Source organism: Hippopotamus amphibius, chromosome 9, assembly GCF_030028045.1.
Source record: "Hippopotamus amphibius kiboko isolate mHipAmp2 chromosome 9, mHipAmp2.hap2, whole genome shotgun sequence".
Lineage (NCBI taxonomy): Eukaryota > Metazoa > Chordata > Mammalia > Artiodactyla > Hippopotamidae > Hippopotamus > Hippopotamus amphibius.
The window spans coordinates 512,923-540,235 of NC_080194.1; the positions used below are offsets into that span (position 1 = coordinate 512,923).

A 27,313-nucleotide genomic window follows, 5' to 3' on the forward strand; every position below is an offset into this window, starting at 1 on the left:
AAAAGAAAAAAAAAAAAAGTAGTGTTAAATTTTTAAGTGTCGTGGTAATAGTAATGTGGTTATGTTGGAGAGAAAGTGAAAAGGAATCCCCATCTTGCAGCAACACACACTGAGACGCTTACAAATAAAATTACAGGCTAACCAGGACTAGCCTCAAAGAAATCCAGTAGGGGATATAAATGAAACAAGACGGGTCAGACGCTCACAAATGGTCAACTGAGAGATGACGGGCACGTGGGTTCCATTACACTGTCCTTTGCTTTTGTGTGCATTTGCACGTTTCTACAAAACCGTTCTGTTTTAATGCAGCAGGGGAACGTACCGCCTAAAAGAAAACGTGGCAACAAGTTATTCTGTAAAACAAAGGAAACTTTTGGCATGTAAAAAATGCCCTCTCACTAGATTTCTACAGATTATATAGATTCTATAGAATATATAGACTAGATTTCTATCGAACTGGGTTAACCATCTAGGCCAACAAAAACAAATATTTGGGGATATGTTTTTTTAGAAACAGGTCTCCAGGCCACAGCTGCAGACCCTCGGGGTCAGTTTTCCGGGGTGACCACGATGCCACCTGGCCACCCTGCCCTCCCTGAAGCCCACCTGTGATGCCAGTCAGGCACGCGCTTTGGGTGGGCAGTGACATCTTGTTACAGGACCAGGCGGCGATTCTAATGTCGTACGAGGTAGAGAAATTCAAATGTGTGACTTCCGTCCTGTACTCAGAGCCGTTCTCCGACGAGCAGCTCTCCAGGTTCGTCCTATTTTTCCAGTCTCCGTGGCTGACCTCCAGCTCAAAGCCTGCGTTGGTGCCGAAAGGGCAGGCCCACTTGAGGACCAACGTGGGCTCTCTGGGGACCACTTCACAGTGGAAGGAGGCTACTGGTGCAGGGTCTGCAAAGCAAGCACAGCACGTCAGGAGATTCTTGGAACACGGACAGCTGGGGAGCAACAGTCCCGGCCCGCTGGTGACGAGAACAGAGCCATGGGGTATGGCGGGAGAGGCACAGGCTGACCCTGAACTGGGCCTTAGCTGAACTGGGTGACCTCGGGTCCGCTCTCAACTGCCCTGAGCCTCCGCCGCAGGACTACCTGAGGATTACATGAAACAGGGCCGTCAGGCTCCGGGCTGGAAGGGCACAGGGCTCCGTGAGAGGCAGCCACAACACCCTGGGGGGGCAGCAACGTCTTCACCTGCGTCACCTCGTCTCGGGGCCCCCCTGACAATCCTTCTGGAACAGGCAGGGTTAATACTGTCCCATTTTGCAGATGAATCGACAGAGGCTTAGAGAGATTAAGTAACTTGCTACAGATGGCATGGCTGGCCAGGGGCGAAGCCAAAACTGGATCTCAGGTTTTCTAAATCCAAGTCCAGGGTGTTTTCTACATACACAACAAGCTGAATAATCAATGGTAAATGGTATCCGTTTCCTCATCTTTAAAATGGGTTGTGATTTGTCTCTACCTGTCTGAGGGCCACTAGCATTTTATTGAGGGCCAACAAAAAACCGATGTAAATGGAAAACTCTGTATTAGTGTACTGGTAGGAAATATTATCATTACTTCAATGTTGCAGTGTCTTAAAGCAGGAAAAGTTCTGAAGAGTCACCTGGTGCAACGCCGGCCCACACCTCCACCTGAGGCCTGGAAGGGACCCTGCCTGAAGCACACCTGCTCCCACAGCGCCTGGTCTGTCCGCCCCTCCATGAACGCTCACAGGTATGCTTCTCTTGCTACAGGCCACAACAACTGCAGCTGAGATAAATATCAGCGACGAAGCCTCCCAAGCACCAAAAATGAGAGCCTACGCCCGGTGGACGGAGCCGGAGGACGCAGAGGGCACTCAAAGCGGCAGGGATCTCTGCGGCCATGCCACATGAGAGGTCAGACAGAGGCCATCGAGGTTCCAGCTCCCACACCACCAGGGAGGCTGATCCGGGCGACTGCCACCCCTCTTCCAAGTCAGCCTGAATGCACGCGAATGGCTTGGTCTGGGGAAGGGAGGAGGCAGGTGCAGAGAGGGTGGGGAAGAAGGCGGTGCACGGGTACGGAGGCGGTGAGGGCCCCACGACCAGAGCTGCTAGCAGACGTGCTCGCTACTGGGTACAAAACATTCCCCAGCTTACGCCCTGAAAGCTCCCTCACGTAAACACAGGGCTCTTCTCTTTAAAAGATCACACTTTTTGCACTGAAACGTAAGGATCAAGAAAGGTGAAAAACTGTATGTCAATTACATCTCAATAAAAGTTCTTAAGAAAGAAAGAAAGAAAGAAGGAAGGAAGGAAGGAAGGAAGGAAAGAAAGAAAGAAAGAAAGAAAGAAAGAAAGAAAGAAAGAAAGAAAGAAGGAAAGAAGGAAAGAAGGAAAGAAGGAAAGAAGGAAAGAAAGAAAGAAAGAAAGAAAGAAAGAAAGAAAGAAAGAAAGAAAGAAAGAAAGAAAGAAAGAAAGAAAGAAAAGGTAAAGAGATTTTCTAGGGCCTCTGACCGTAAGACACGGACACTCTGATTTCAGAGAGCGTATGGACTCCACGTGCTTATTCTCAATACCCACACGATACTAAAGAATTTTAAACATTTTGCTGTAGTAATCACATAATTTCCACGATTTCTTTCTAATACCTGTGCACGCTGTATCCCTTTTTTTTACACTTGAAAAATAAAACACTTTTGAAAGGCAAAAAAAAAAAAGTGAAAAAGCTGCGCATCCATTTTAACAATAACCTCCCTGTCTCCCTCAGCGTAAAAGCCAATCTATGAACTGCAAGCCCGCGCACCACCCACGCCCTGGCCCGTCACCTCGTGCTCCCTTGGTTCCACTTCTGCCACCCTGACCTCCTGCTCCTCCTCCAGCACAGCCGGACCCTCCAGGCCCGGGACCCCAACACCGGCTGCCCCTCCGCCTGCGACGCTCTACACCCCGCCTCCACACGGCGGGCCTTCCTTCCTTCAAGGCTTTGCTCGAAAGTCACTTTTTCAATGAAGCCTTCCCAAGGTAAACATCTCATTTCCCCTGTCCTTGTTTATTTCCCTCTCCTTAGTAATCACCACCTCATAACCTACTTATCCTCTTTATTATGCCTTTCGTACCAGAATAAAAGTTCCAGAAAGGCAGGGACACTGCGTCCTTTAACAGTGCCCGACATAGAGTAAACGCTCAAGACGTATCCGCTGAATGAATCAATGACGAGTGTAGCAGGACAGCACTAACACGCGAAGAGGATGCCCGGAGGCTCAGGGTCTGTCAGCACACATCACACGAAAGCTCATCAACCAGAGCTTATTACGAGGAGCTGCGTGCAAGGCCAGCATCACACAAGGAGTCCAAGAGGCACCGGGGACGACTCACCTGTACAGAAGGTCTGCCAGCCAGGTGCCAGCGACTCGGTGACGTTCCCCACCCATGTGAAGATCTTCACAGTGTACGAGGAGCCAGGTGTTAATTCGGTGACGGCAGCACACGTGATGCCGCTGCCCGTGGCTCTGTGTGTGGCCTGGCTGGAGTTTCCATCCTGCTCAATAAGAAGGCGGTAGGTGTACCTCGAAGAGGCTGCGTCAAAGTTCTGCCAGTTTATGGTTGCTGCCGTGATGTTGGTCCTTATTTCAATGTTAGACACGTTGCTGGGCCCTTAGTTTTTTAAAAAAAAAAAAAAAAAAAAAAAAAAAGCATGGATTAGCTTGAACCATTTCATTTATTGCATGTAAAAATAGCTGAAAATTAATTAATTTAATTTAATTTAATAAAAAATAAAAATAGCCTGGCTGCTTTTGGGAAAAAATTAAAAAAGCTAATATTTGCTGGGCTTGAAAGATGGAAGGCTTCCCAAAAGAGACATTCACAAAATAATTATGCAGATTAAATCTCAAAAGAATTATAAGTTTTTCAGGCTTCTTTAATACTTTATCTGAAATATATTTTCAAGATGTCATTTGCCATCTGTTTTTGAAATATGATTAATGAAAGAGAAAAATATACAAAAAAGACATTACAAGCCACCATTTCCACCATACACTTAGGTCAAATATTAGCAAAGCACCTCCCTCACTGCTGCATGCAAAGTGCCTCATTGGCGCTGCATCTTCCAATGCCAACAGGACAGGGTGACCCTCCTCTGGTCTGTATTCCCAAGGAATGAATGAATAGTCACGTTTCCCATGCTCATGGGATCGCTTTCTGCTTCGGAAGACGATGCCAAGTCCACGTGGCTCAGCACCCGTGCCCCCAGAGCACAGCAGAACCTCTGCTGAGGCTGATGTTCTCCGCTTACGCAGCTTCGCAACCTACCTGGAGCCCAGAAACACAAGGGCCTCTGACCCCATCATTTAACCAATGCTTACGTCCCATCCTCCAAGTGACACTCAGGGAGAATACTCCCTCAGGAGGGTTGTCCTGAGACACTTACGTGTGTACTGTGCAATGGAGCTGGAGATCCCCCGGACGTGGTCCATTTCTGGGAAGACTGTGATGTTATATAAGGTGCCTGGGATCAGGCCCTCCAGAGTGACTGCTTCACGAGAACTGTTTGTCAGCTCAGAGCCGTACTCGGACTGTATCTCTACACGGTAGGTGTACCCAGCAGCCCTGTCTGTATTCTGCCACTCCAACTGCATGTCAGTCGTGGTGACATTAACCACACGGATGTCAAACACTTCACTGGGGTCTGGTCGGAGGAGAGGAAGAAAAAAAGGAAGTCTGTAAACAACCATCATAACGTCCAACTTTATTCCAAGGTGTCTCTCAAGAGAACTTGATCTTTTACCATCAAACAAATGCGCTCATATAGGGCAAACTACAAAACTTAGGTAAGAAACACACACGCTCAGTTCTTTCAAGAATTTTGGCTCTTCTATAACACAGATGAACTTACCAGCTCATCCTATCAGTTTTCGGGTCTTTTGCTTCTGTCACAGAGATAGATGTCCCCTTTGGGGGGGTTCTGGAGTGGAAATCACGCTGTTTCTTGATCTGAGTGCTAGTGACCAGAGGGGTTCAGTTTGTGAAGATGCATCAAACTATGCACTTAGCATGTGTGTGCTTTTCAAGATGTGTATTACATCTCAATAAGTCGTTTGGTTTTTTTTAATCACTCCCTCAAAAGAAAACATCTTTGTATAACATAGATGGCATACTGAAGAGAAAACCTGAAATGCACAGATGCCAGAAACAGCTAGATAAGAGGGCCTCTTTCCTGCCCTTAGCTTACAAAGCTTTGCTCTCTCTACCCAGTAACCAAGGTCACCTCTAAAGAGAGAAACTGAGTAGATACGGGACAAAAGAGGGAAACATTTTCACTGTAAAACACTTTGTATTTTTTTCTTAATTTTGTACCACATGCCTGTACCGTCCGCTCCAAAATTAATTTTTTTCGCTTCTTTATTGGAGTATAATTGCTTTACAATGTGGTGTTGGTTTCTGCTGTACACCACTGAATCAGCTATATGTATACATACATCCCCATATAATTTTTAAGTGGGTTCTCCTTAAAGGAAGGTAACTGAGACTCTTCTTTCCCTACCACCAGATTCCTGATGTCAAAAGGATTCCACAGACAGAAGACCATGAAAGGCAGCAGTGTACTATAAACATAAAAATAGTAGAAATAACCTAAATATTCCATAAAAAGGGAAGGGCTGGATACACTGTGATCTGGCTACAGGACGAAACAGCCCGCAGCCACGAGAAACGTGAAAACCACGGTAACTACGGGAGGGACGTTATGATATATATTGAGTAAAAAAAGTTCAAATACAAGATAAAATGATTCATACAATCATCACAATGATATAAACTAAATGTATGACTGGGGACACAGATAGAAAAGGAATTCATTTGGGTCAGAAGGGTGGACTTGTTTTCGTTTCCCTGCCTTTTTGCGGTAGTAAAATAAGCATGACATAATATTTATCATTCCAACCATGTGCAAGCGTACAACTCAGCAGCGTCAAATACATTCAGTGTTGTGTCACCATCAGCATTATCTGTACCCAAAACATTTCATCATCCCCGACACAAACTCTGTTCCCCTGAAATAACAGCTCCTCACTCCTCCCTGCTCTCGGCCCCTCTAGTCTCCCTTCTGTCTCTGTGAATGTGCCTCTTCCAGGCACGCCGTGCACGTGGAATCACGTGGTCGCTGTCCTTCTACGTCTGGCTTTTCTTCACTCAGCAGCATGTTTTCAAGGTTTATCCACCCTGCGGCGTGCCGCGGTACTCCGTTCCTCCTCAAGGCTACACGACAGTCCGCTGTGCGGCGGCACCACCTTCGCCCACACACTCATCGGTTAAGGGACACTCGGCGGCCTCCACCTTCTGGCTGCTGAGAACCACACTCCTGTGAGCACCGGCGCAGAGGAAACTGTTCCAGCCCTGCTTCCAGCTCTGCGGGAAATACACGTACGTGAAGGAGGGGAAGTGCACGGTCACAGGGTCTCTGCCTTTCACGCTGCTGCCCTGACTCTCCCCAGTAACACTGAGCACGGTCGACAGCAGAACGGGGCTGCCCCAAGAGCCCAGGGCCGTGTGACAAGTCTTCGTGATTTCCACTCAGTGGGGCAACCACAGGCAACGGCAGGAGAGAGGCCTTCCCCTCGCGAAGGCTCCTAAGCTACGGCAGCCGCTGCGCCACGTCAGAGCGCAGTCCACGCTGCGGTTACCACCTCGGTCTCCAAAGTCAGACAGAGGCCACTTCGCTACCTTCCCTGCCTTGTCGCCCTGGGCCAGTGACTGAAGTTCACACAGTCCCCATTTCCGACTCTATAAAGTAGAGATGATAACAGTCCCTCCCTCGTGGAGCTGTGTTCGAAATGTTTAAATACAGGACGAGAGCCCAGCAATTTGTAGACCCCCAGTACAGTATGGTATTATGACATTAAATTCTTGGCATTGGCAAGTCATACAATTTCAAAGGGACCGCACAACGGTGATCCCCTTATCATCAACAACATTCTCAAAAAGAGAGAAAGACATATATGTTGATGCCACGACTCTATCTCACCAGTCTGATCTGAACTTTGGACTTGAAAAGGAATTACTGCACTTCACCTGAGGGACGCGTTTTAGCAGTTCCCTTATTTTGGAAGCAGATCTTCCAAGTAATGATCAACGCTTAGCCCAACCAACAGCACTGAAGAAACCTACACAAGGAGAATCTCAAGAGCCCAACTGACTTCACACATGGCTCAAGGAATCAGTCTCATTTCTTTATTCTTCCCTTCTGTAGAAAGGATTTCAATTCCTTTGCAGTCAAAGATCAAGGAATACTGTATGTTTTCCAAGCTTTCCCAAAAATTTCATTTCAAATTTTAAAAACAATAATGACCTAAATGTAAGGCCAGACACTACAAAACTCCTAGAGGAAAACATAGGCAGAACACTCTTTCACACAAATCACAGCAAGATCTTTTTTGATCCATCTCCTACAGTAATGGAAATAAAAACGAAAATAAATAAGTGGGACCTAATGAAACTTAAGAGATTCTGCACAGCAAAGGAAACTATAAGCAAGACGAAAAGACAACCCTCAGAATGGGAGCAAAGATTTGCAAACGAATCAACAGACAAAGGGATAATCTCCAAAATATATAAACAGTTCATGCAGCTCAATACCAAAAAGACAAACAACCTAATCAAAAAATGGGCAGAAGACATACATAGGCATTTCTCCAAAGAAGACATACAGATGGCCAAGAGGCACATGAAAAGCTGCTCAACATCACTCATTATTAGAGAAATGCAAATCAAAACGACAATGAGGTATCACCTCACACCAGTTAGAATGGGCATCATCAGAAAATCTACAAACAGTAAATGCTGGAGAGGGTGTGGAGAAAAGGGAACGCTTGCACTGCTGGTGGGAATGTAAATTGATACAGCCACTATGGAGAACAGGATGGAGGTTCCGTGCAAAACTAAAACTAGAACTACCATATCACCCAGCAATCCCACTACTGGGCATATACCCAGAGAACAGCATAATTCAAAAAGACACATGCACTCCAATGTTCATTGCAGCACTGTTTACAACAGCCAGGACATGGAAGCAACCTGAACATCCATCAACAGATGAATGGATAAAAAAGATGTGGTACATATATACAGTGGAATATTACTCAGCTGTAAAAAGCAATGAAACTGGGACATTTGTAAAGACATGGATGGACCTAGAGACTGTCATACAGAGTGAAGTGAGTCAGAAAGAGAAAAACAAATATTGTATATTAATGCATATATGCGAAATATAGAAAAATGGTACAGATCAACCGGTTTGCGAGGCAGAAATTGAGACCCAGATGTAGAGAACAAACATATGGACACCAAGTGGGGGGAAGGCAGGGAGGAGGGGCAAGTTGGGGTGGGATGGATTGGGACTGCCATGTATACACTACTAATAAGAAAAAAAATACCAAACTGTACACTTTAAATATATGCATTTATTGTATGTCAATTACATCTCAATAAAAGTTCTTTAAAAAATTTTTTTTAATTTCTAAAAATAAATAGGTAGAAAGTCTAAGTTTTAAGCTGCTTAGAGGAAGACACAATGTAAACAAAGCATCATCCCAATCTTTTTCTAATATGTAGAAATGTTAAATAATTCTTGAAAAATGTTCTTTGAAGATGGAATACTGAAGGTCATTCTAAAACATACTAACAATATTGGACTTAACATGCGTAAAATTCGTTTTGTTACCAAGTTCAATTAGGAATAATTAACATATAATGCCATAATAAATATTCCATATCCTGTATTTTTATGTAATATATAATGAAAACTATTACAACACAAATAAATAATAAAAACAATAATGAACAATAAGTTGTTTACATGAAAGATTTTTATCAATATCAATCGGCTTCACAGACCTAACAAAACTATCGCATCACAATGTTGCTTATGAAAGACTGCAAATAATCTACCTGCCCAGCAAAAGGGAGAAGTTAAAACCTTTATAACACATCCAGACCAGTGGCTCTTAAACTTTAGGGTTTCAGGACCGCTTTAGCATCTTAAAAATTACTGAGGTTCTCAGGCAATTTTTATTTATTTAGGTTATATTTAGGTATGCTGTAAAAGAAAATTTTTAATGAGGAAAATATTTAAAACATAAGAATATATAAGCATGGGCTTCCCTGGTGGCGCAGTGGTTAAGAATCCGCCTGCCAACGCAGGGGACACAGGCTCGAGCCCTGGTCCAGGAAGATCCCACATGCCACAGAGCAACTAAGCCCGCGCGCCACAACTACTGAGCCTGCGCTCTAGAGCCTGCGAGCCACAACTACTGAGCCCACACACCACAACTACTGAAGCCGGCGTGCCTGGAGCCCGTGCTCCACAACAAGAGAACCCACCTCAATAAGAAGCCCAAGCACTGCAATGAAGAGTAGCCCCCGCTTTCCACAATTACAGAAAGCCGGTGCACAGCAACAAAGACCCAATGCAGCCAATAAATAAATAATAAATAAATTTTTTAAAATGCTCTTTAAAAAAAAAAATAGAATATACAAGCATGCATTCCATTAGCCAACAGAAAAAAGGTCATCCCATGTCACACAGCATCTGGAAAACTCTACTGTACACTCACCATGAAAGAACAAGAGTGAAAAAGCCAAAGAGCATTCTAGTATTATTATGATAAATACGCCTCACAGACGCCCTTGAAAGAATCTAGGAGGCTCCCAGAGATCCCTGGACCACACTCTGAGAACCACTCATCTAACCAAGGGGTCAGCGAACTTTTTTCTATAAGGACCACAGAATAAATACTAAAGGCTTTGCAGGCCATGTATTCTTTGCTGCAACTACTCATTGCCAGCACGAAAGAAGTCATAGACTTTATATAAAGAAACGAACATGGCTGTGTTCCAATCAAACTTTACTTCTTATAAAAACAGGCAGTGAGCCGGATGTCACCCATGGGCCATTGTTACCTGCTAACTCCTGACTTAGACAATGGAATGCCAGGTAGGTATTGAGATTATCCTGCAGAAATATTTACGCTGATAGGGAAGAACAGCCATAATAAACTTCCAAATGAAAAAAAGCAGATTATAAAAACACATGTACAGGATTTTAATATTTGTTAAAATATATATATACACACACACATACACACACCTTTATATATTCTAAAATTCTAAAACATCATGCATCAAAAGCTATTCGTGATTATCTCTGGTTGTTGGTTTATATGTGATTTTTCTTTTTGCTTGTCTGTATTTTATATAATGAATATGCACTGCTGTCATTAGAAATTTTTTAAAAGGGTTTTCTTAGACAATTAAAAGAAAAGCAATATTTGGAAAACTTGACATTTATAAATTACACCGATTTCCCTGAAGAAACATGACTGTTTTTACAGAAAAATACAACCTATTTGCTTACCAGTTGTGCTGTAAACTGTCTGGGAATCCCCTTTAGTCCCATTTGGTCCTTGTGGAAATATCACAAAATGATACTCGGTTCCGGGGTATAAGCCGTCAATGACAATGCTTTGTTTGGTGGTTGTCTGAGGTGCTCCAGCTTCATCCGACACGGTGTGTATCTCAAAGGAACTGGAGTCATTGCTGCTCCATGCTAAGCCAACTACCCTTGTGCCGACATGGGTCACTCTGAAGTCAGAAACGGCACTGGGGGCTGTGGGTAGAAAGCAAACGACTGGATTGAGAATCTATTTCTCCAGAAGGCAGGGGTGACTGAAGGTCACAAAATGTTTACAATGAGATTAAATGCACACGCGGGACACCCAATCTCGCTTCTTCTCCTCTTTGTGCGGTCACCGACCACATAAGCCCCTCAGAAACCCATGTTTCTAATCGTCAAGAGAACACTCGGGCACAGGAGTGCAGAAACTGGCGTGTGAGGTGCACACAGCCACTCCAAGGCCATGAAAAGGGGCGTGAACTCCCGTGGGTCAGGGGCTCAGGCTCTGGAGGACCCTGGCCATCGCGGGCTGCCTTATCGTGCGATCATTACTTAGCCTCCCAGAGTCTCTGTTTAAGAATGTGCAGCAGAGGCTGCTGTTGACCCCGAAACCCATCCCCGCCTCCGTCTTCCTTAATCATACACCCCCAGATTCTCAGCAGTGTACACGGCTGTTGGAAATAAGAACTACAATTCCCAGCCTCCCTTGCAACGAGGCTAGCCATGTGACTAAGTCCTGGCCAATAGGACGTGAGCATAAGCATCCATCCTTAAAGGGCAGAGCACTACCTTCCATCCTTCCTCCTCCTTGCCGCTGGAATGCGGGTGTGATGCCTGGAGCTCAGGCTGCCTGGCTCTAGAGACTGCCTGGCTCTGGAACCAACAACGTGGCGGTAGCTGCAGCCTCCTGACGCCAGGGTGGCAGCTCAGTACGTTCACATTCCCAGAGGCAGCAATTGCAGCCGGGGCTGCTGGCCGTGACACGGCTGGGGGGGCTGCTGGCCGTGACACGGCTGGGGTCCCTGAGTGGGGCGTTCTGCACCCTGAGGCTCAGAGTCTTTTCTGGGTCCCAGCCTAGAGCTCACACCCCACATGCTACGAGTTAAACTGTGTCCCCTCAAAATTCATATGTTGAAGTCCTAACCGCCAGTACCTGAGAGTCTGAATATATTTGGAGATAAGGTGATTAAAGAGGTGATTAAAGAAAAATGAGGCCACTGAGGTGGGCCCTAATCCACTATGACTAGTAGCCTTCTTAGATTAGAGGGAACTATATTCAATATCCCGTGATAAACCATAATGGAAAAGAATATGGGAAAATACATATATACGTACAACGGAATCACTTTGCTGTACGGTAGAAATTAAACACAACATCGTAAGTCAACCCTACTCCAATAAAATTTAAAAAGAAACAAAAACAAAAAGGAGATTAGGACACAGACACGCACAGACCAAAGGAGAATCACATGAAGACACAGGGAGACGCTGACCATCACAAAGCCAAGAAGGCAGGTCTCAGAAGAAACCAACCCTGCGTCAGCTGACCTCAGACTTCTTGGCTCCAGAACTGTGAGAGAGCTGATTTCTGTTGTTTAAGCCTCCCAATCTGTCGTGCTTGTCACGGCAGCCCTCGCAAACTAACACACCAGCCCTTCCAATGATGCTAGAAACCCTCGGCTCCCAAGATTAGGTCCTTCCCAGCTTAAAACAGCTCACCGTTTCTGTTTCTTGCAGCTGAGCCACAGCTAACACCCCACCAGCCCCTCCCGCCTAGCACCGGGCTTCTTTTATCGTGAGAGATGTCAACGCCTGTCTTGGACACTTGGGAAATCTGTGACTCACGATGACCCTAACCCTAACCAACAGAGAGATTACACAGTAAAAAATAAAAAATAAATTAAAAAGTAAAAGGTGAAGAAAAGGAAGCAAATTTCATTTACTCCAAAGACCCAGTAAAAAGACATCTGTAAGAATGCCTAAGGTGTGCTTCTTGGGAAGCAACAGACACTCGAATAAAGCATTCTGGTGCGATGAGCCCTGGGTGCAGAGCCAGGCAGCCTGGGCTCAAGTCCCTGCCCTGCTGCTTGCCAGATACGTGGTCTTGCACAAATTCCTGAGCCGTGCTGGGCTGCAGTTTCTTCATCTCTGAAACGGGGACCCTCACGGCTCCCGCTAAGGCCGCCGCAGTGCACGTAAAGCTCCTGGCACGGCACGGTGTCACTGTTGCTGTGTTCTCATGTTACTGCTCTACTCGTACACCATTACTGTTTCAGTTATTGCACCTTCTTTGGAACAGAAAGGCTTCTATTTGCTGCCTATCATCTCATCTTTAAGGGATAGTTGGATGAGAAGAAAGAAAAGACATAGCTATGTCTTGCTTCCTTATAGCGTCAGCATTATAGCACAAAGGACAGAGGGACATGAATTTCCAGGTTCTTTTTGTCTCCACGTATCAATTTGCTCCCCATCTCTACCAAACTAGAACGGTCGTCACCAGCAGAGGCTAGAGCTGAGCTAGCCCAGCTGTCTAATTCCACCTCTGACACTTACGAGTGACACCTGCCCACAGCACCTCTCTCTCCTCCTTATCCATAAAATGATGCCAGTGTCAACCATGTCACAGATTTGTGAACATCAGCTGAGACCACGCAAGGAGAGCACGTCACACGACGCTGGGCATGTGGGCAGGGTCAATCAACGGTCACCGTTACTGGATCACACACCCCGAAGGTGGTAGGAGTCCCTGCGGACCCACAGGCTAACCGGTGCTTTCCTCGAGGGCAGGAACAGAGTTTGCCTTATACCTGGGCCTGGCGCATAGCAGGCAGGCGAGAAGGCTAACAAAGCAACGCGTGGACTCACGGGTGTACACCTGGAGAAAGTCCGGCATGCCCTCGGTACTGTTGTCAAGAAGAGGCCACACAGTGATGCTGTACAGGGTGCTCGAGCTGAGCGGCGTGATGACGGCGCGAGTCTCATGGACGGTGAGATTGCAGGAATGTGTCTCGCCAGCAACTTGTATCTTGTAGGTATAGACAGATGATGACTCGTTATCATTGATCTTCCAGGTCAGGATCAAGCTTGTGGCGCTGATGTTCACAACCTCGAGGCCAAACACCTGACTGGGCTCTGCGAAGACACAAGAGCGGTTATCAGCCCCCAGAACGGCCAAGCCAGAGAGACAGAGATGCGATCACCGAGGAACGTCCTCTAACCTACGAGACACTCGGCGCGATTCCTCCTACTCTACCCTGTTGAACCGCAGCAAACCCAAGTGCAGGGGGTCCCAGCAAGAGTCAGGCAGCATCCCCAGTGAAGAAACAGCCTGGCCCATCGCAACTGCATAGACACGCTTCGTTCTTCCTGTGAGCTGACTCTCAGAGACGCAACGGACTCCTCAGACAACAACATGGACTCTACACACGCCCCCCTAGGTGCTGGGGGACCCCAAACGGTCTCAAGCATCCGTCCATCCAAGAATGAACATCACCAAGTAAGGACCGCAGACTTTCACACGAAGCACGTCTGGGTTCCCGGGTCCGCTCTGCTTGAACAGGCAGGTGGATCTTAGGAAAATCACTGAGCTCAGTTTCCTCCTCTATAAAATCAGGAAAACAACCCGAACTCAAGAGAAGATAACACAAGAGTGCCGGTCACTCACCACTTGCCCACCCCCCCGCCCAGTCCACCCTCTGCCCTCTCCCTGCCTGCTCTGCTCCCCGGGGAGGCTGAGCCCAGGCCCACACGAGCCCAAAGGCCCCTCTCGGCAAATCAGGAAAAAGACCCTCCTCTGGATGGCTCTCCCCCGAGGCGCATGGCTTGCTGAGAGGCCCAGAGGCTAGATCTCAGCCCCGCGCACCCCCTGCACAAGAACCGTGTGTGTAGGACGCCCCGCCACTGTCAAAGGCGCACCTGGCGGGGCCCCTTTCCCCTCCTCACCCTCCTTCCCCAGCCAAAACGGGCCTCCACGTGTCCCACAGCACACCCTCCCCGCCCCTCCAAAACACACATATACCATCTCTCCAGGAAAGGAATCGAGCCCTCCAGGACCATCAGAGTTCTGGAGGCACCCCCGCGTCCCCGTGCCCCTCCGCCGTCAGAGCTCAGTGTCCATCACCTGCCCTCTCCTCAGCCGACCCGTCCTCCTCTCCATTCATCCAAACCCTCCCCTCCCCTCAGAGCAAGCTCTGATCCTCCCTGCAGAAGAGGCCTCCCGTGGGGCGTGATAGTGAAATCAGGCTCCAGCCTTCCCACGTCCAGCCCTCCGTGGCAGCCACGGCGCACGGCGGCCACGTGCCACCGGTGCACCCAAGCCCCTCTCCCACAAGGCACCCCAATCCCCCACGTGGGGGGAAGAGCCCAGCACCCAGGTAGGAGCCGGGGGACAGGGGCTCCCCTCCCCGGCACAGCCACCCAGGAAGCTACGTGCAGAACAGTGTGGACATCCTCTCCAGCTGAGAACCCGGAGGCAGCGCCCCAAGTCCAGCTTGGCCCAACCCTCCAGTTTCCCGGATGCGGACGGCTTCCCGTCCTCGGTCCTCCAGCCGCACCCTCAGCCCCTCCGCTCCACGGGTCCAGGACAGCCTTGAAGAACGGATACGTGTTTGGAGGAGATGATAACCAGAGTCCGTCTCTGCTGCCTACAACCAAGCCCCCGAGGGCCACAAGGCGGTAGCATTTGTTCCTGAACCCACAGCGCCTGACCAGGTGCTTTTCCGCGCACGTCTGCCTCAATTACCCATCTGTACCGAAATTCCCTGAGGGTGGGAACCATGCACTTCTTTACCCCCTCAGCAGCACCCGCCCAAAAAGTCTCTAAAATCGTTCCATTTACAGAGCGCGAGGGAATTCCCCGGCAGTCCAGGGGCGAGGACTCCACCCTTTCACTGCGGAAGGCGCGGGTTCAATTCCCGGTCAGGAAACTAAGATCCCGCAGCTGTGCGATGCGGCCAAACACAAAACGTGGGAGCGCTGACAAATTACAGGTAGAAAGCAGCAGTGTGCGCGCCCGCAAGTGTCACAGGAAGGTCAGGTGCCTTCCAGGTCAGGACGACTCCAAGGTCAGGCTACAAAAGGAAGTGCGTTTTCTCTCTCCCGGGAAAGTACTTAACCCACACAGTCAAAAGGAACCTCAGGTTACAAGAGCAACACGCGACGGCAGCCTGCCTCCTCGGCCAGCATGCGGAGCCGTGAAAGAGACAACGGGGTGGCCCCCGCGTCTGCACGTGGTAGCGGCGCCACCCGCTGTAAGGCGCTCAAGGAGGGAAGGGGCTCGGCCACAAAGTGAAGAGGAAACTCACTGGAGCTGCTCTGCCCGAAATCTCTTCCAGAAAACTCCCTCCGACGACAAAGCTCCTTATGAAGCAAGAGAGGACTCGGAAGCAGAGCCACGGATGACAGCCTCGGCGCTAGAAGACGCCGGCGGCAGCCGCTGTGCAAAACCCCGCGTCCCCGCTCTGCGCCCCGCGTCCCCGCCCTGAGCCCCGCGCCCCCGCCCTGAACCCCGCGTCCCCGCCCTGCGCCCCGCGCCCCCACCCTGCGCCCCGCGTCCCCGCCCCGCGTCCCGGCTCTGCACCCCGCGTCCCTACCTGTTCTGAACTCTGCGGTCTGGAGCCGCCCCTCAGTGCCACCTGCTGCTCGAGGGTAAATGCTGGCCTTGTACTGCGTGTCCGACTTCAACCCCAGAAGCAGGACTTTCGTGGTGTCTCGGGGCAGAGGAGGGTCAGAGGACACTTCGAGTCGGTACGTGTACTCAGGGGTAGCGGGGCTCCTGGTGGGCTGGGGCGAGCGGTCTGTGTTGCTGGCATCTGTTTCAGACACAAAAGGCAAAGACATCACCTGCAACAGAAGTGCCTCCCTGTCTTCCTTCAGCGCCGCTGCCCTCCCCACCGTGAGAGGACGCATCAGGCAGAACCCACAGCCCAGACTCCACAAACACCCCTTCCCTTCCTCCCCCAGTCAGAGATGCACGCCCCTGAAAGGGCCCTGATGTGGGGTTGGGCTTTGTTGATTGTTTTTACCTTTTTTTTTTAATTGGGGTATAGCTGTCTTACAGTGTTGTGTCAGTTTCTGCTGCACAACGACGTGAATCAGCGACATGGACACCTACACGCCCTCCCTCCTGGCCCCCACCCGCACCCCCAGGTCACCACAGAGCGCTGAGCTGAGCGCCCTGCGCTGTACCAGGTTCCCGCTCGCGGTCCGTTTTACACGTGGTGGTGGATCTGTGTCAACCCCAGTTTCCCAGGTCAGCCCACCCTCCTCCCCCAACCCCGTCTACACGCGCGTCCTCCATCAACGGGTCCGGACCGGGGGCAGGTACTTTGCTTTGTTATTTTAGCCCAGGTAGCACCACGGACACGTGTGCTTCTCTCTCCAACTCAGCCATTTGCATCTCTCCCCCAGCTTCTTCCGAGAAACCATCCTCTCCCACCCAACTCCAACCCCGGACTTCCAGGGACAACGCCATGACTCATGCTTGGCTGGGCAGAGCCGCTCGAGGGACTCCTTCCCTGGACGAGTCCCCCGCTGAGCGGGGGTGAGAGGTAGAACTGCTGAACCAGGGGAAAGTTGGTAAAAAGAGGGAGGCAGGAAAGAGAGACAAGAGCCCCCTCGTCTCCTCCTCCAAGGCCTTGCTGCCCCTGGCGGGGAAATGTACACGCGCCGAGTTGCTCTTTTAGTCTAAGCTCTTGGACGTCTGTTCTCTCACCTGCCATCAAGAATCCTGACATCTGCTTTGTGTGTCTGTTTCCTTACGTGCAAAATGAGGACTGAGCACGTGTTCTCCATTCACAGGGTCACCCCTGAAAATTCTATGAAGTCTGCAAATGACGACTCCGCTGTCCGTGCAGAAGACAGCTGCTAGACTCGCCTGATAAGCATCCCTTTTCTCAGTGGACGTGGTTAAGCTCCTCCAATGAGACGTGGGTTAACACGTCTGTTTTCTGTTCAGCTCAAAGCTGAAGACGCTAAAGCAATGGCAGCTTCCAAAACGTTTCAACCCCCACCGTGCTGACCTGTGACCTAAGAACACCTTCCCCTCCTTCCTCACACACGCGTGGGGTCAAACTAAAATGTGGAGGACAAGACCTCTATAGACTCTACACTCTATACAAATCACAAGAACAATTTTTCTTAACTATGAGTTACTGAAAGTCAAAACCAGCGAGGCAGATCCGAAGCCCACTTTTGTAACTCACCTGAGCCTGGGTCTCCCTGTGTCTCAGCTGAAAGATACAGGGTGACCTTGTTTTGAACCCCCGGCTTCAGGTCTGAAATATTGACCGACAGGTTCTGAGTCGACTCCTGGCTTCCTTCAAGGAGCAACCGGCAGCTGTCAGTGGTGTTACCGTTCTTCCAGGTGAGAACGACGTGTGTCACACCCACGGAGGGAACGTGGAGATCAGAAACGGGATGAGGCTCTATTTTAAAAACACACAGTGGGCACTGATGGAACGAGATCCTTGCAGTCACCCTTCATTAAGAGTGACTGGGGATGACAGGGCAAGAATAAAGATGCAGATGTAGGGAACGGACTTGAGGACAAGGCGGGGGGCGCTCGAAGGGGAAGCTGGGACGGAGTGAGAGAGTAGCACTGACATATATACACACGACCAAATGTAAAACAGATAGCTCGTGGGAAACTGCTGCATAGCACAGGGAGATCAACTCGAGGATGGGTGACGACCTAGAGGGCCGGGACAGGGAGGGTGGGAGGGAGTCGCAGGGGGAAGGGGATATGGGGATGTATGTATAAATACAGTTGATTCACTTTGTTGTACAGCAGAAACTGGCACAAGAGCGTAAAGCTATTATATTCCAATAAAAAGCTAAAAAAAAAAAATGACTGGGACATTGATGTTTCAATGTGACCCACTAAAAATACTTCCTTTATATCAGAGTCCAGTGCAACTCCATCATTTCACAGCAGCGAGAACACTTATTATGCAGAAAAAAAGGAGAACAGAATAAACCTTAAAGCCATAATTTTTTAGGATCTGAACTATTCTCCACGACAGTTCATTCCAACAGTGATTTGACACTCTTCTGAACAGCCCTTTTAAACAGGGGCATGTCATATTTGTTTTATTTTTTTTAACATTTTTAATTATGTGAGCTTTACTTTCAATATTTTATTATATGGACTCTATTTTCTTTTTTTTTTCCAGCTCTTTATTGGAGTATAATTGCTTTACACTGCTGTGCCAGTTTCCGCTGTGCAACAAAGTGAATCAGCTGTGTTTATGCATACATCCCCAGATCCCCTCTCTTAAGCCTCCCTCCCACCCTCCCTGTCCCACCCCTCTAGGTCATCACCCATCCTCGAGTTGATCTCCCTGTGCTATATGCAGCACCTTTCCACTAGCTATCTATTTTACACTTGCTAGTGTATATATATCAATTAGATATCAGGAATATGCATCCAAAAAAGTGATTATCTGCTACATCTAAAGGTCTCAATTCCAGATAATACAAATAATACTTCATAGCACCAAGACATGTCAGCTAAGATGCTCCTCTGTATTCCAACCCCAAGGGGAATTTTCAGAAGACTTCCGACGTATAGTAGCCCCCGCCGTTCTTTCTACCACTTTATTTGGCTGGTCGTGGCATAAACCAAACCATTTTGGCCAAGAAGACATCCACGCCCTCAACCTTGAGATAAGAACATGGAGATCCAGGACAGCAGGGTGACGTGCTCACGCACGCGCACCGCTTGCAGCACCGGGGAAGCGAGAACCCGGGGCTGCAGGTTGACGCGTGTGTCGACACGGGCACAGGGAGCGCTGCAGACAGACCCGCAGCCCGGCCTGAGGCGGCTGAACTCACAGCCGCTGGCCTGGATGACAGTAAGACACTGTCCAGCGCTGATCTACAGCTCTGCTCTTCACGTCAAGCGTTCCTGACGCTAAGGTTTCTACGTTGGGTCACGCGTGTGTCTTTTTTTAAAGAAGGATAACACGAACAACCCAGCCAGTGACGCTCTGGGTAGCTGCTATGACCGGCACTGGACCACAGCGCTCTGGAATCAGGCTCCCAGGTTCCCACCAAGGGCTGTTCAGTAACTCTGGGAGCCCAGAGGAAACTTCCCTTCTCAGCATCACAGTTACTGTGAGGATACCCTGATGTACGAGGGACAGCGGACCACACTGTATGTGCTCAGTAAACAGGAGCTGACAAACACAGCCTTGACCTTGGGGGCTTTAAGGTGGCGTGAGGGTCCTGGCTCCTGGGCTGGGTGCCTCCAGCCACCTGTCCACCTCCCCTTTCCTAGAGTCACCAACTGTGTACCACCTTGTCCCACCACCATGTCTACATTCTGCCTTCCTCTTCCTCCTTAGTTCTCTTCTGTCTCCTCTCTGCCCTGTCCTTCCTCTCCTCTCTCTTTCACAACATAGCACATTTTTACTGTGGGCTTTTGTTTTCTCTGAAACTGTGCTGAGAGCCTCCAGGAGGTTTTGGCAGGTACCTGTGACACTGAATCCCTGCAGCTCCTCTCTCTCCAGGTCTTTTTATTTATTGGGCACCTGGGCGAGATTTTATTTAAAGAAATAGTTTTCTGGCTTAAAAACAAATGCTGAAAAGCCCCGGCTCAGCAGGGGCCCGCGCTGTGTGCAGGAGGCGCGTGCCCGGCGGTCACGTCGCACCGCGGGCTCCGCGGGTCCGCGCTCCGTGGCCTCCGCCCACCCACGAGGTCACACCCCCGGGTGCGAACACCAACACAGGGCCTCTGCTTTAAATTAGGCACTCTTCTCAGCTCTTTATTTTTGGTTCTTTTCAGCTTAAAAAAAAAAAGCTAGATTTGCAGCTGTGGCAGGCGGCTCGGAGCACTGACATCTACGCTAAATAGAGGCCCAAGCTGAGTCCAGCGTCGCTGGGCTCTGAGCTCACTTGCAGCACACACTCCTCTGTAGAGGACGTCAAACCCTCACGCCCGACAGAAGCTCCCGGGAAAACGAACAGAGCGTCAACCTCCTGGGGGGGGGTTAAACGCAGCCCAGTCGTCACCGACACCATAGAGACACACTTCTAACAGGGTCTCTGTTCCCAAGTCTTAGCAGGAACGCACGTATTAACCAATAATAATGAAAGATTTTTAAAACCAAACAGCTGGAAGTCGTTAAAATATCCCAAAACATACAGGTCCTTCATACGGAACGATCCTGCCACCTGAACGCCTGGGCGTGACACAGTACAGGATCTTTTCTCGTCTTCCACGGCTAACGCCAGTCTCCTTCCCACAGGCAGCCTGAACGGACCAGGCCCTTGATACAGGGCGGGAAGGAGGGTCCGTGATCCTCCCTGGCGCTGCTGGTCTTACCTGCCACAGCATCGCCCGAAGTCCCGTTGCTCGCTGGACTCGAGTCTGTGCTGTTCCCGTCCTTCTGACCTGCAAGCCTCCTCTGCCCATCCCCCATCTCATGCTCCACTCCACCCACGGGAGCAGAGGTCGCCGTGTCATGTCTCCAGCTCAGGTTCGCACTGGTTGGACTGCTGGTAACAGGTCCCACAGTGCTGGTACTAGATACTATTTTAAGATTGTTTCCAAAAAAACAGAAAAAAAAAAGGAAAGAAAAAAAGTTATATTTTAAAAAGAAATGTTAGAGTAAGGACGGCTCTGTATGTCTCTTTTCCAGAAGTGAATTTTGCAACCACAGAATGTCATTCCTCTTTATTTGCCTCCTGGACTTCCCTGCCACAAAATACAGTCAGATTCCCATATATACACGTACGCATGCGTGTTAGCGAAACAGAAGGCTATGACACAAAGATAACCACAACAGAGGTTGGCCTTGCTGGCGGTGACGTGAACACGGAGTTAAGTCTGTACAGAAGCTGACACGAGAGACCTGAGATGCAAACCAAGCCTATCTCCTGACTCTCGGAAACGCTGCTTACGGAAAGGCACGTACAGCGCAGAAGCACGTGGCAGCTTTTCCCACACCCAGACGTTAGCAGGAGGCCCCACAGTGGTCTGGCACGAAGACGGCACAGGACAGAACAGCATGGGGAGAGGAGGGCTGGTCTTGGAATCCAGATCTGCACGTGAGGACCTGCTCTGCCCCTCAGCTACGTGACCTGCCGTCGGTCCCTCGAAACACCTCCGGCTCAGGTTCCTCTGCTGACAGCTCTAAAACCTTACATTAAACACAAAGGACGATTGTCAAGGCACCCTGACACTGTAAACAAAGCCACTGGATCTGGACATTCAGGACCCTAGGCTCAGGGTGCAACCCTGCTAGTCACTAGCACGTCACCTCACTGCCCTGGGCCTCCCCTTCGTCACCTGCCGAGCTGCAGGTGTACGGGACCGTCACACAGGGGAAGCCACGATGGGTACCAGCGGCGACCAACACTTCAAACGGACGTGTCCTAACAACCGTCCAGACACAGAAGAGCAAGCGCAGGCAACGAGGCCCTTCTCCAGGGCCCGGGGCTTGATCTCAGAAGAGCGTAGGTGGCACGGGTGACGGCGCCTCGGCCCGCACGCGGCCTTCACGTGACCACGTGGAGAGTGCGCCTTCCCTGGAAGCCGCGAGAGGCGAGCCTTCACCCAAAGAAGGAGGGCAGGAGCGGAAGCGGGAGGGAGGAAGAGGGGCCGGGCGCAGCAGACGGCATGCCAGGGAGCCCCTCCGGACGCGCGCCTCCTCTCCACAACGCAGCCGGCGCACAGCGTCAGCCAGCAGGCTGGCAGGCGGCCACGGCGGGCCACGGCGGGCCACGGCGGGCCACGGCGGGCCACGGCGCGCGGGCGGCCAGGCCCGCACCAGGCCCACGCCTTCTCCCTCACGCTGCACGGCAACGTCGTGCGGAAGGCCACACGCCATCTCAAGGAAGAGAACGACGTCAAGAACTAAACTTTGTTGATTCAAACAGGGATTCTTGGAAGGTGTTAGAAAAGCAATTTTTTTGCGGCTGTTTCTGTTTCTTTAAGCCGCATTCACGCGGCTTGCAGGACCTTATCCCGACCAGGGACTGAACCTGTGCCCTCAACAGGGAAAGCACAGACTCCTAACCACTGGACCACCAAGGAATTCCCTAGAAAAGCAAGTTCTTAACTTTCAGTAGTTCAGCAAAGTACATCTTCAAATATCTTTTAAAAAAATGTGTCTGGGGCTTCCCTGGCTAAGAATCCACCGGCCAGTGCAGGGGACACAGGTTCAAGTCCTGGTCCGGGAAGACCCCACATGCCGCGGAGCAACGAAGCCCGTGCGCCACAACGACTGAGCCCATGGGCTGCAACTACTGAAGCTCTCGCACCTAGAGCCCGTGCTCCACAACAAGAGCAGCCACCGCAATGAGGAGCCCGTGCGCCACAATGAAGCATAGCCCCCGCTCACCACAAGTAGAGAAAAGCCCACGCGCAGCAGCAAAGATCCAATGCAGCCAAAAACAGATAAATAAAGAAATAAATAAAAAGAAAATATGTGTGTATACGTATTTTGGGTAGTAAAGATGAAGAAACTGCGGTCTAAGGGACTAACGACTAGCCCTGACTCACACAGTGAGACAGCGACAGACCCAGGAGACACACCCGGGACCCCGATGTCACTCTGTGAGACGTCTGTGCCCTTCACCATGATGCCATCACAGTCGTGCTCAGAGAGCAGACAGAGAGGCAGCTGTTAGAGCAGCTCCCAGAGGAGCCGGGCTGCTCCCCAAGCCAGCGGAGGGGCTGAGGATGGGGGGGCAAAGAGAGCTGCTTTCTGCTGCGGAAGCTCAGATACAGTGATCTCGAACACACTGCAGATAAGAAGACACAGACATTCTCTAAAACCCACAATCCATCCCGAAGGAAAAGTCTCACTCACGGGTTTGCACGTCTTGACAGCAGGTACTGGAGCCATTTGTGAAGGTGAAACTGTAGTTCGTCCCAGGATCCAGCCCTGAAAATGAAATCTTCCCATCTCCTTGGGGAAACCGCCCGACATCTTCTCTATCAGAAGGTCTCAGCCAGCCACCAGAATACGTGATATTTATTACTGAAAAGTTTCCTGGTACCTTGAGAAAATGAATCTCATGGGCTGTAGCATTAGATTCAATCAGATCACAGGGGGAGCCTAGAACACAGGAAAGACAAACACGCGAGCTTATAAAACGGCACCTCCCACCGTACATCGGCCATACAACAGCGTTTTTTACTATAATTTTTAAAACGTTCATAGTTCCTTCATCTCCCTTTCCCCACTTCGCAATATCACCTCCGCACACAGAGGTTTTCTTCTCCTGCACCAGTGATTCAAGCCTGCACAAGGAACCTACCAGTTTATTTACCAAACTGATTAGCAAGGAAGAAAAAGCAATTGCAGAACTCTTTCCATTGTTTTCACAGGCTTTGCATAATTACTGTTACTAACTGAGATTTTGTTTATTAGAAGGTTTCAGCAAGGTCTGCCCCCTTTGCATGCCACTGTGAAAACATTCTCATTATTTTATCTCTATGGTTCACAGACTTGGAGATTTTAGCAACCAGAAAAAAAAAAAAAATAGTCATTGAATTTTGAGGACAAAAGCTACCAATTTTTTTTTCAAAAAGGTACATTAAAAAATTACCAAATACTATTAATTTCATTTCTTGTAGAAACGAATTATGATCCAAAAAATTAGTAAGGACATAATCCCAGAATAAATGGTGCTTTCAACTGAATATATTTAGTTTCATAAAAAACTTACTACACTGCCCTTATTTTTCTCATCTTACTATAGACCTGGGAGGACTTCAATGCACCAGCACTAGTTAGCGACTGGGATTCAGCGCTCCACATGGAAGTAAAATTTCCAGGAGGCCACATCTGGTTTTTCAAAGGTTATACAAAGCCTGTACACCTTTCCAAAATCATGTGGTAATGTAGCAACACAAGAAAATAATTATAGGGTAACAGCAAATGAAATAAATATAAATCATACTGCATTATAAAAAGGAAGTGGTTTTTTTTTTTTTATCACCTACAGATGCGGGCTAGAAAAAAACCACAGAAAAAGTATTTTTTTTTTATTTGGCAGGGTTGCACAAATAAAAAACTTCTCTTTCACATGCTTTTTTCACCCTCACGCCACTTCTAAAGAAAGACTGGAAACTAAGCGAGTTTTAGCCAACGAGCATTTTCTGTGATTTTCGCGTTGCTGTGAACGTCGCTGTGTCCATCAGGGGGCAGTAGCGGACAACACACGCGCGGAGCGGGACCTGGTACTTACAGCCACCTGCGCTCGCGACCTGCAACAGAAAAAGAAAACGGAAGTCAACAGACCCATTCAGCCAGGGCAGAGGCAAATCAGAAATGAAGCAGCTGAGAATTTAATAACTGGGGCGGGGTGTTGAGAAATACATGAAGCAAAGGCCTGCTGGCCACGGACCAGGGGAAACGCAGGGTAACTGCAGGTCAACGACGAACAAAGGACTGACTCCGTTACACGGAGACCGAATGGCTGTGGGCTACCCGGCGCTTTTTCCCACTGAGACATCCAACAAGAGCAACTCCCCAGGTCAGCACCCCTTCCTGTCGCTACATGGCGCACGGAGGCATGAGGACGTCGAAACGAGTTCAGAGTCTCTGGGTTAGAAAGGAAAGCAGGAGCATCACCCCATCGCCCCTTCCCCAGAGCCACTTCAGGCAGAGAAGAGAGGGTACGAAGCCAGACGTGCGACACAAGAAGTCCACCGGGTTTGCGGTTTTCATTGTATAAAAATCCATCTGGTATCCGTAGGTGGCAGTAATTTTTTTTTTTTTTAATCATATGGCAAACAGCTTTGAGACGAATCAATGTCTGAAACGGGGACCTTAAAGACTGTCTCGCTGACAGCGTCTCAGTCTGCCATCTCTAGATCCCCGGGGATCCTCAGAGGTACTTCTCAGGACCCACGTGTTATTTCCCCACACTTTAAAAGCCGAAAATAATTCGAGATTGTTCACTCTCTTGTTTAGTAAATACACGTTTTCGGTTAACAGGATATTTCAAAGTATGGTCCTTGTAAAGAGAAAGATAATCAAAAGGGACTCTAGCAGAAAAAAATGTCCTCCAACCTCCCATCATGCTTAGAATAAAATGCAAACTCTTAACCACAGCCTATGTGGCCCTCTCATCTCATCACCTCTCACGCCCTCTGCAATGTTCTTGAGGTTGGTTCTCCCCGGAAGCCTTTGCGTATTCACTCCCTTCTCCAGAAACACTTTGCCCCCAGACCTTCCCAGATGGTGGCCTGGGATGAAGTCCGTGTCCAACCAACCAATGCAAGTTAGCCCCACTCACTCTCCATCGCATCACTGTTCAGCTCTCTCCCAACATGCACCTCAACTACCATTCGTCTCCTCCTACTGAAACACACACACCATGGGAACAGAAACTTCGTCTGTGCCTGTGCCTAGAACACCGCACACAGGAGGCACTCAATAAATGCCGCGGAAGGAAAGAATGAGCCTCTCATCGTGGAGAGGAGGCAATCCCTAAGGCCCGGAGAAGGGAAAGACTTGCCCAAGGCTACAGAGCAAAGCCAAGGCCAAGCGCCGGTCAGGTCCCAGGAGCCTGGTGACGCAGCCCGGATTCCTTCCACCTATCCCGAAATGCTGCACTTATCAGATGGAGAAGACAAGAACAACACTCACTCTCATCTCGCGAGAGAGGTGGACAGGAGAGGGTCTGGCTCCTGTCCTGTCTCCCAGTGACCCAGGCACCGGTACTCAAAGGAATGCAGTCCTCCTCCTCTCCTCACTCCCCACAAGCCTTTGCTGGGGGGTCGCGGTGGCCAGCCCTGTTGATTTCCTTTTCCACTCACCCCCTACGCTCAGACTTTCCATTCCCAGCCCCGCACTGTACCCTCGAGCCCCCCTCATCTCAGGCCTAAACTCTTCCAGCTCATCTTCCTCCCTCCAGCCCCCGCCCTTCGATTTATGAAATGCGTCCATCCACATCGTCCGGGATGGACCACAGGAGAGACGGAGGAAAAGCAGGAGCTGGTTGCTAGGTAAGCAGCGCAGGGCAGCAAACTCTTTTTTTTTTTTTTTTGGCCCCACAGTTGGAAAGCATTAAACCACATAACCTCGTGACCCTAGGATGGCATGTCCGAGCCCTCTGCCATGTTATTATCTCTCTGCCTGGGCATCTGTGTGTTGTGTCCTCGCCTGGAATCCATTCAATCATCCATCCATCCAACCAAATGTTGCCTAAAACACTAAAGACTTCAGCCCTGGCCTCAAACTGTTTACAGGCAAGTAAAGGAAATTAGACATTCTGTAAATAAGTAACTCAAGGTAGAAAGCACTGAGGACTCATTTAACAAGCAATTCTCAGACACCTGCATGTGGCAAGCGCTGTGCTAGAGCCCTAGAGCGAAAGCAGACTGGCTCCGAGTCACGGGGGGCTACGGTGGAGGGAGGGAGGGAGGAAGACAGACGGAGGATGCCCTGGGGTAGGTGCCACTCACTGAGGGCAGTCAGAGGAGGGCGTACATGAAGGTGAAGCGTGTCTGTGCATCTCAATCTGTGACCTTTACAGTCCTAGACTCAGTAAACATTGACTGACTGAGAGTTACTACACAGGACAATGGGTCAAAAGAGTTCTGAGTTCTACAGATGAAAGTTCAAGAATCACGGTCGTGGCAAAAAGGCAAGCTTCCAAAGATTAAAATCACGCTTTGACTCTGTATTCTCAACACATTTGGCCCAACATGCACAGAGCACTGACTCTGCCAGGCACTGTTTCAAGTGCTTTCAGATACTAATCCTTAATCCTCCAAACAGCCCTAGAAGGGAGGCACGGGTCCCTACTGGGCCTGTCAGCTACAGCACCTGGATCTGAACCCAGGCAGTCTGACTCCGGAGTCTGTGTCCTGAACCACTAGCTACACTACCTTCCAATGTAAAGCAGCTGGCAAGAAACGTACTAGGACTTCAGG

The 27,313-nt window shown here is 49.4% G+C and overlaps 1 protein-coding gene across 1 annotated transcript in view; it reads right to left on the reverse strand.

The window, feature by feature from the left end:
• PTPRJ (protein tyrosine phosphatase receptor type J) overlaps nucleotides 1-23,638 on the reverse strand; it is a 46,560-nt gene extending 22,922 nt beyond the window's left edge. Inside the window, exons 1-9 of the mRNA XM_057749761.1 lie at nucleotides 23,235-23,638; nucleotides 20,744-20,950; nucleotides 17,622-17,843; nucleotides 16,011-16,229; nucleotides 13,285-13,551; nucleotides 10,381-10,632; nucleotides 4,402-4,659; nucleotides 3,348-3,626; nucleotides 607-897 (exon numbers count right to left, since the gene is read on the reverse strand). Of these exons, the coding sequence (XP_057605744.1) occupies nucleotides 607-897; nucleotides 3,348-3,626; nucleotides 4,402-4,659; nucleotides 10,381-10,632; nucleotides 13,285-13,551; nucleotides 16,011-16,229; nucleotides 17,622-17,843; nucleotides 20,744-20,950; nucleotides 23,235-23,586 (2,347 nt within the window). The 5' untranslated portion in view covers nucleotides 23,587-23,638. The remainder of the gene's footprint in view (nucleotides 1-606; nucleotides 898-3,347; nucleotides 3,627-4,401; nucleotides 4,660-10,380; nucleotides 10,633-13,284; nucleotides 13,552-16,010; nucleotides 16,230-17,621; nucleotides 17,844-20,743; nucleotides 20,951-23,234) is intronic.
• Nucleotides 23,639-27,313: the final 3,675 nt, after the last annotated feature.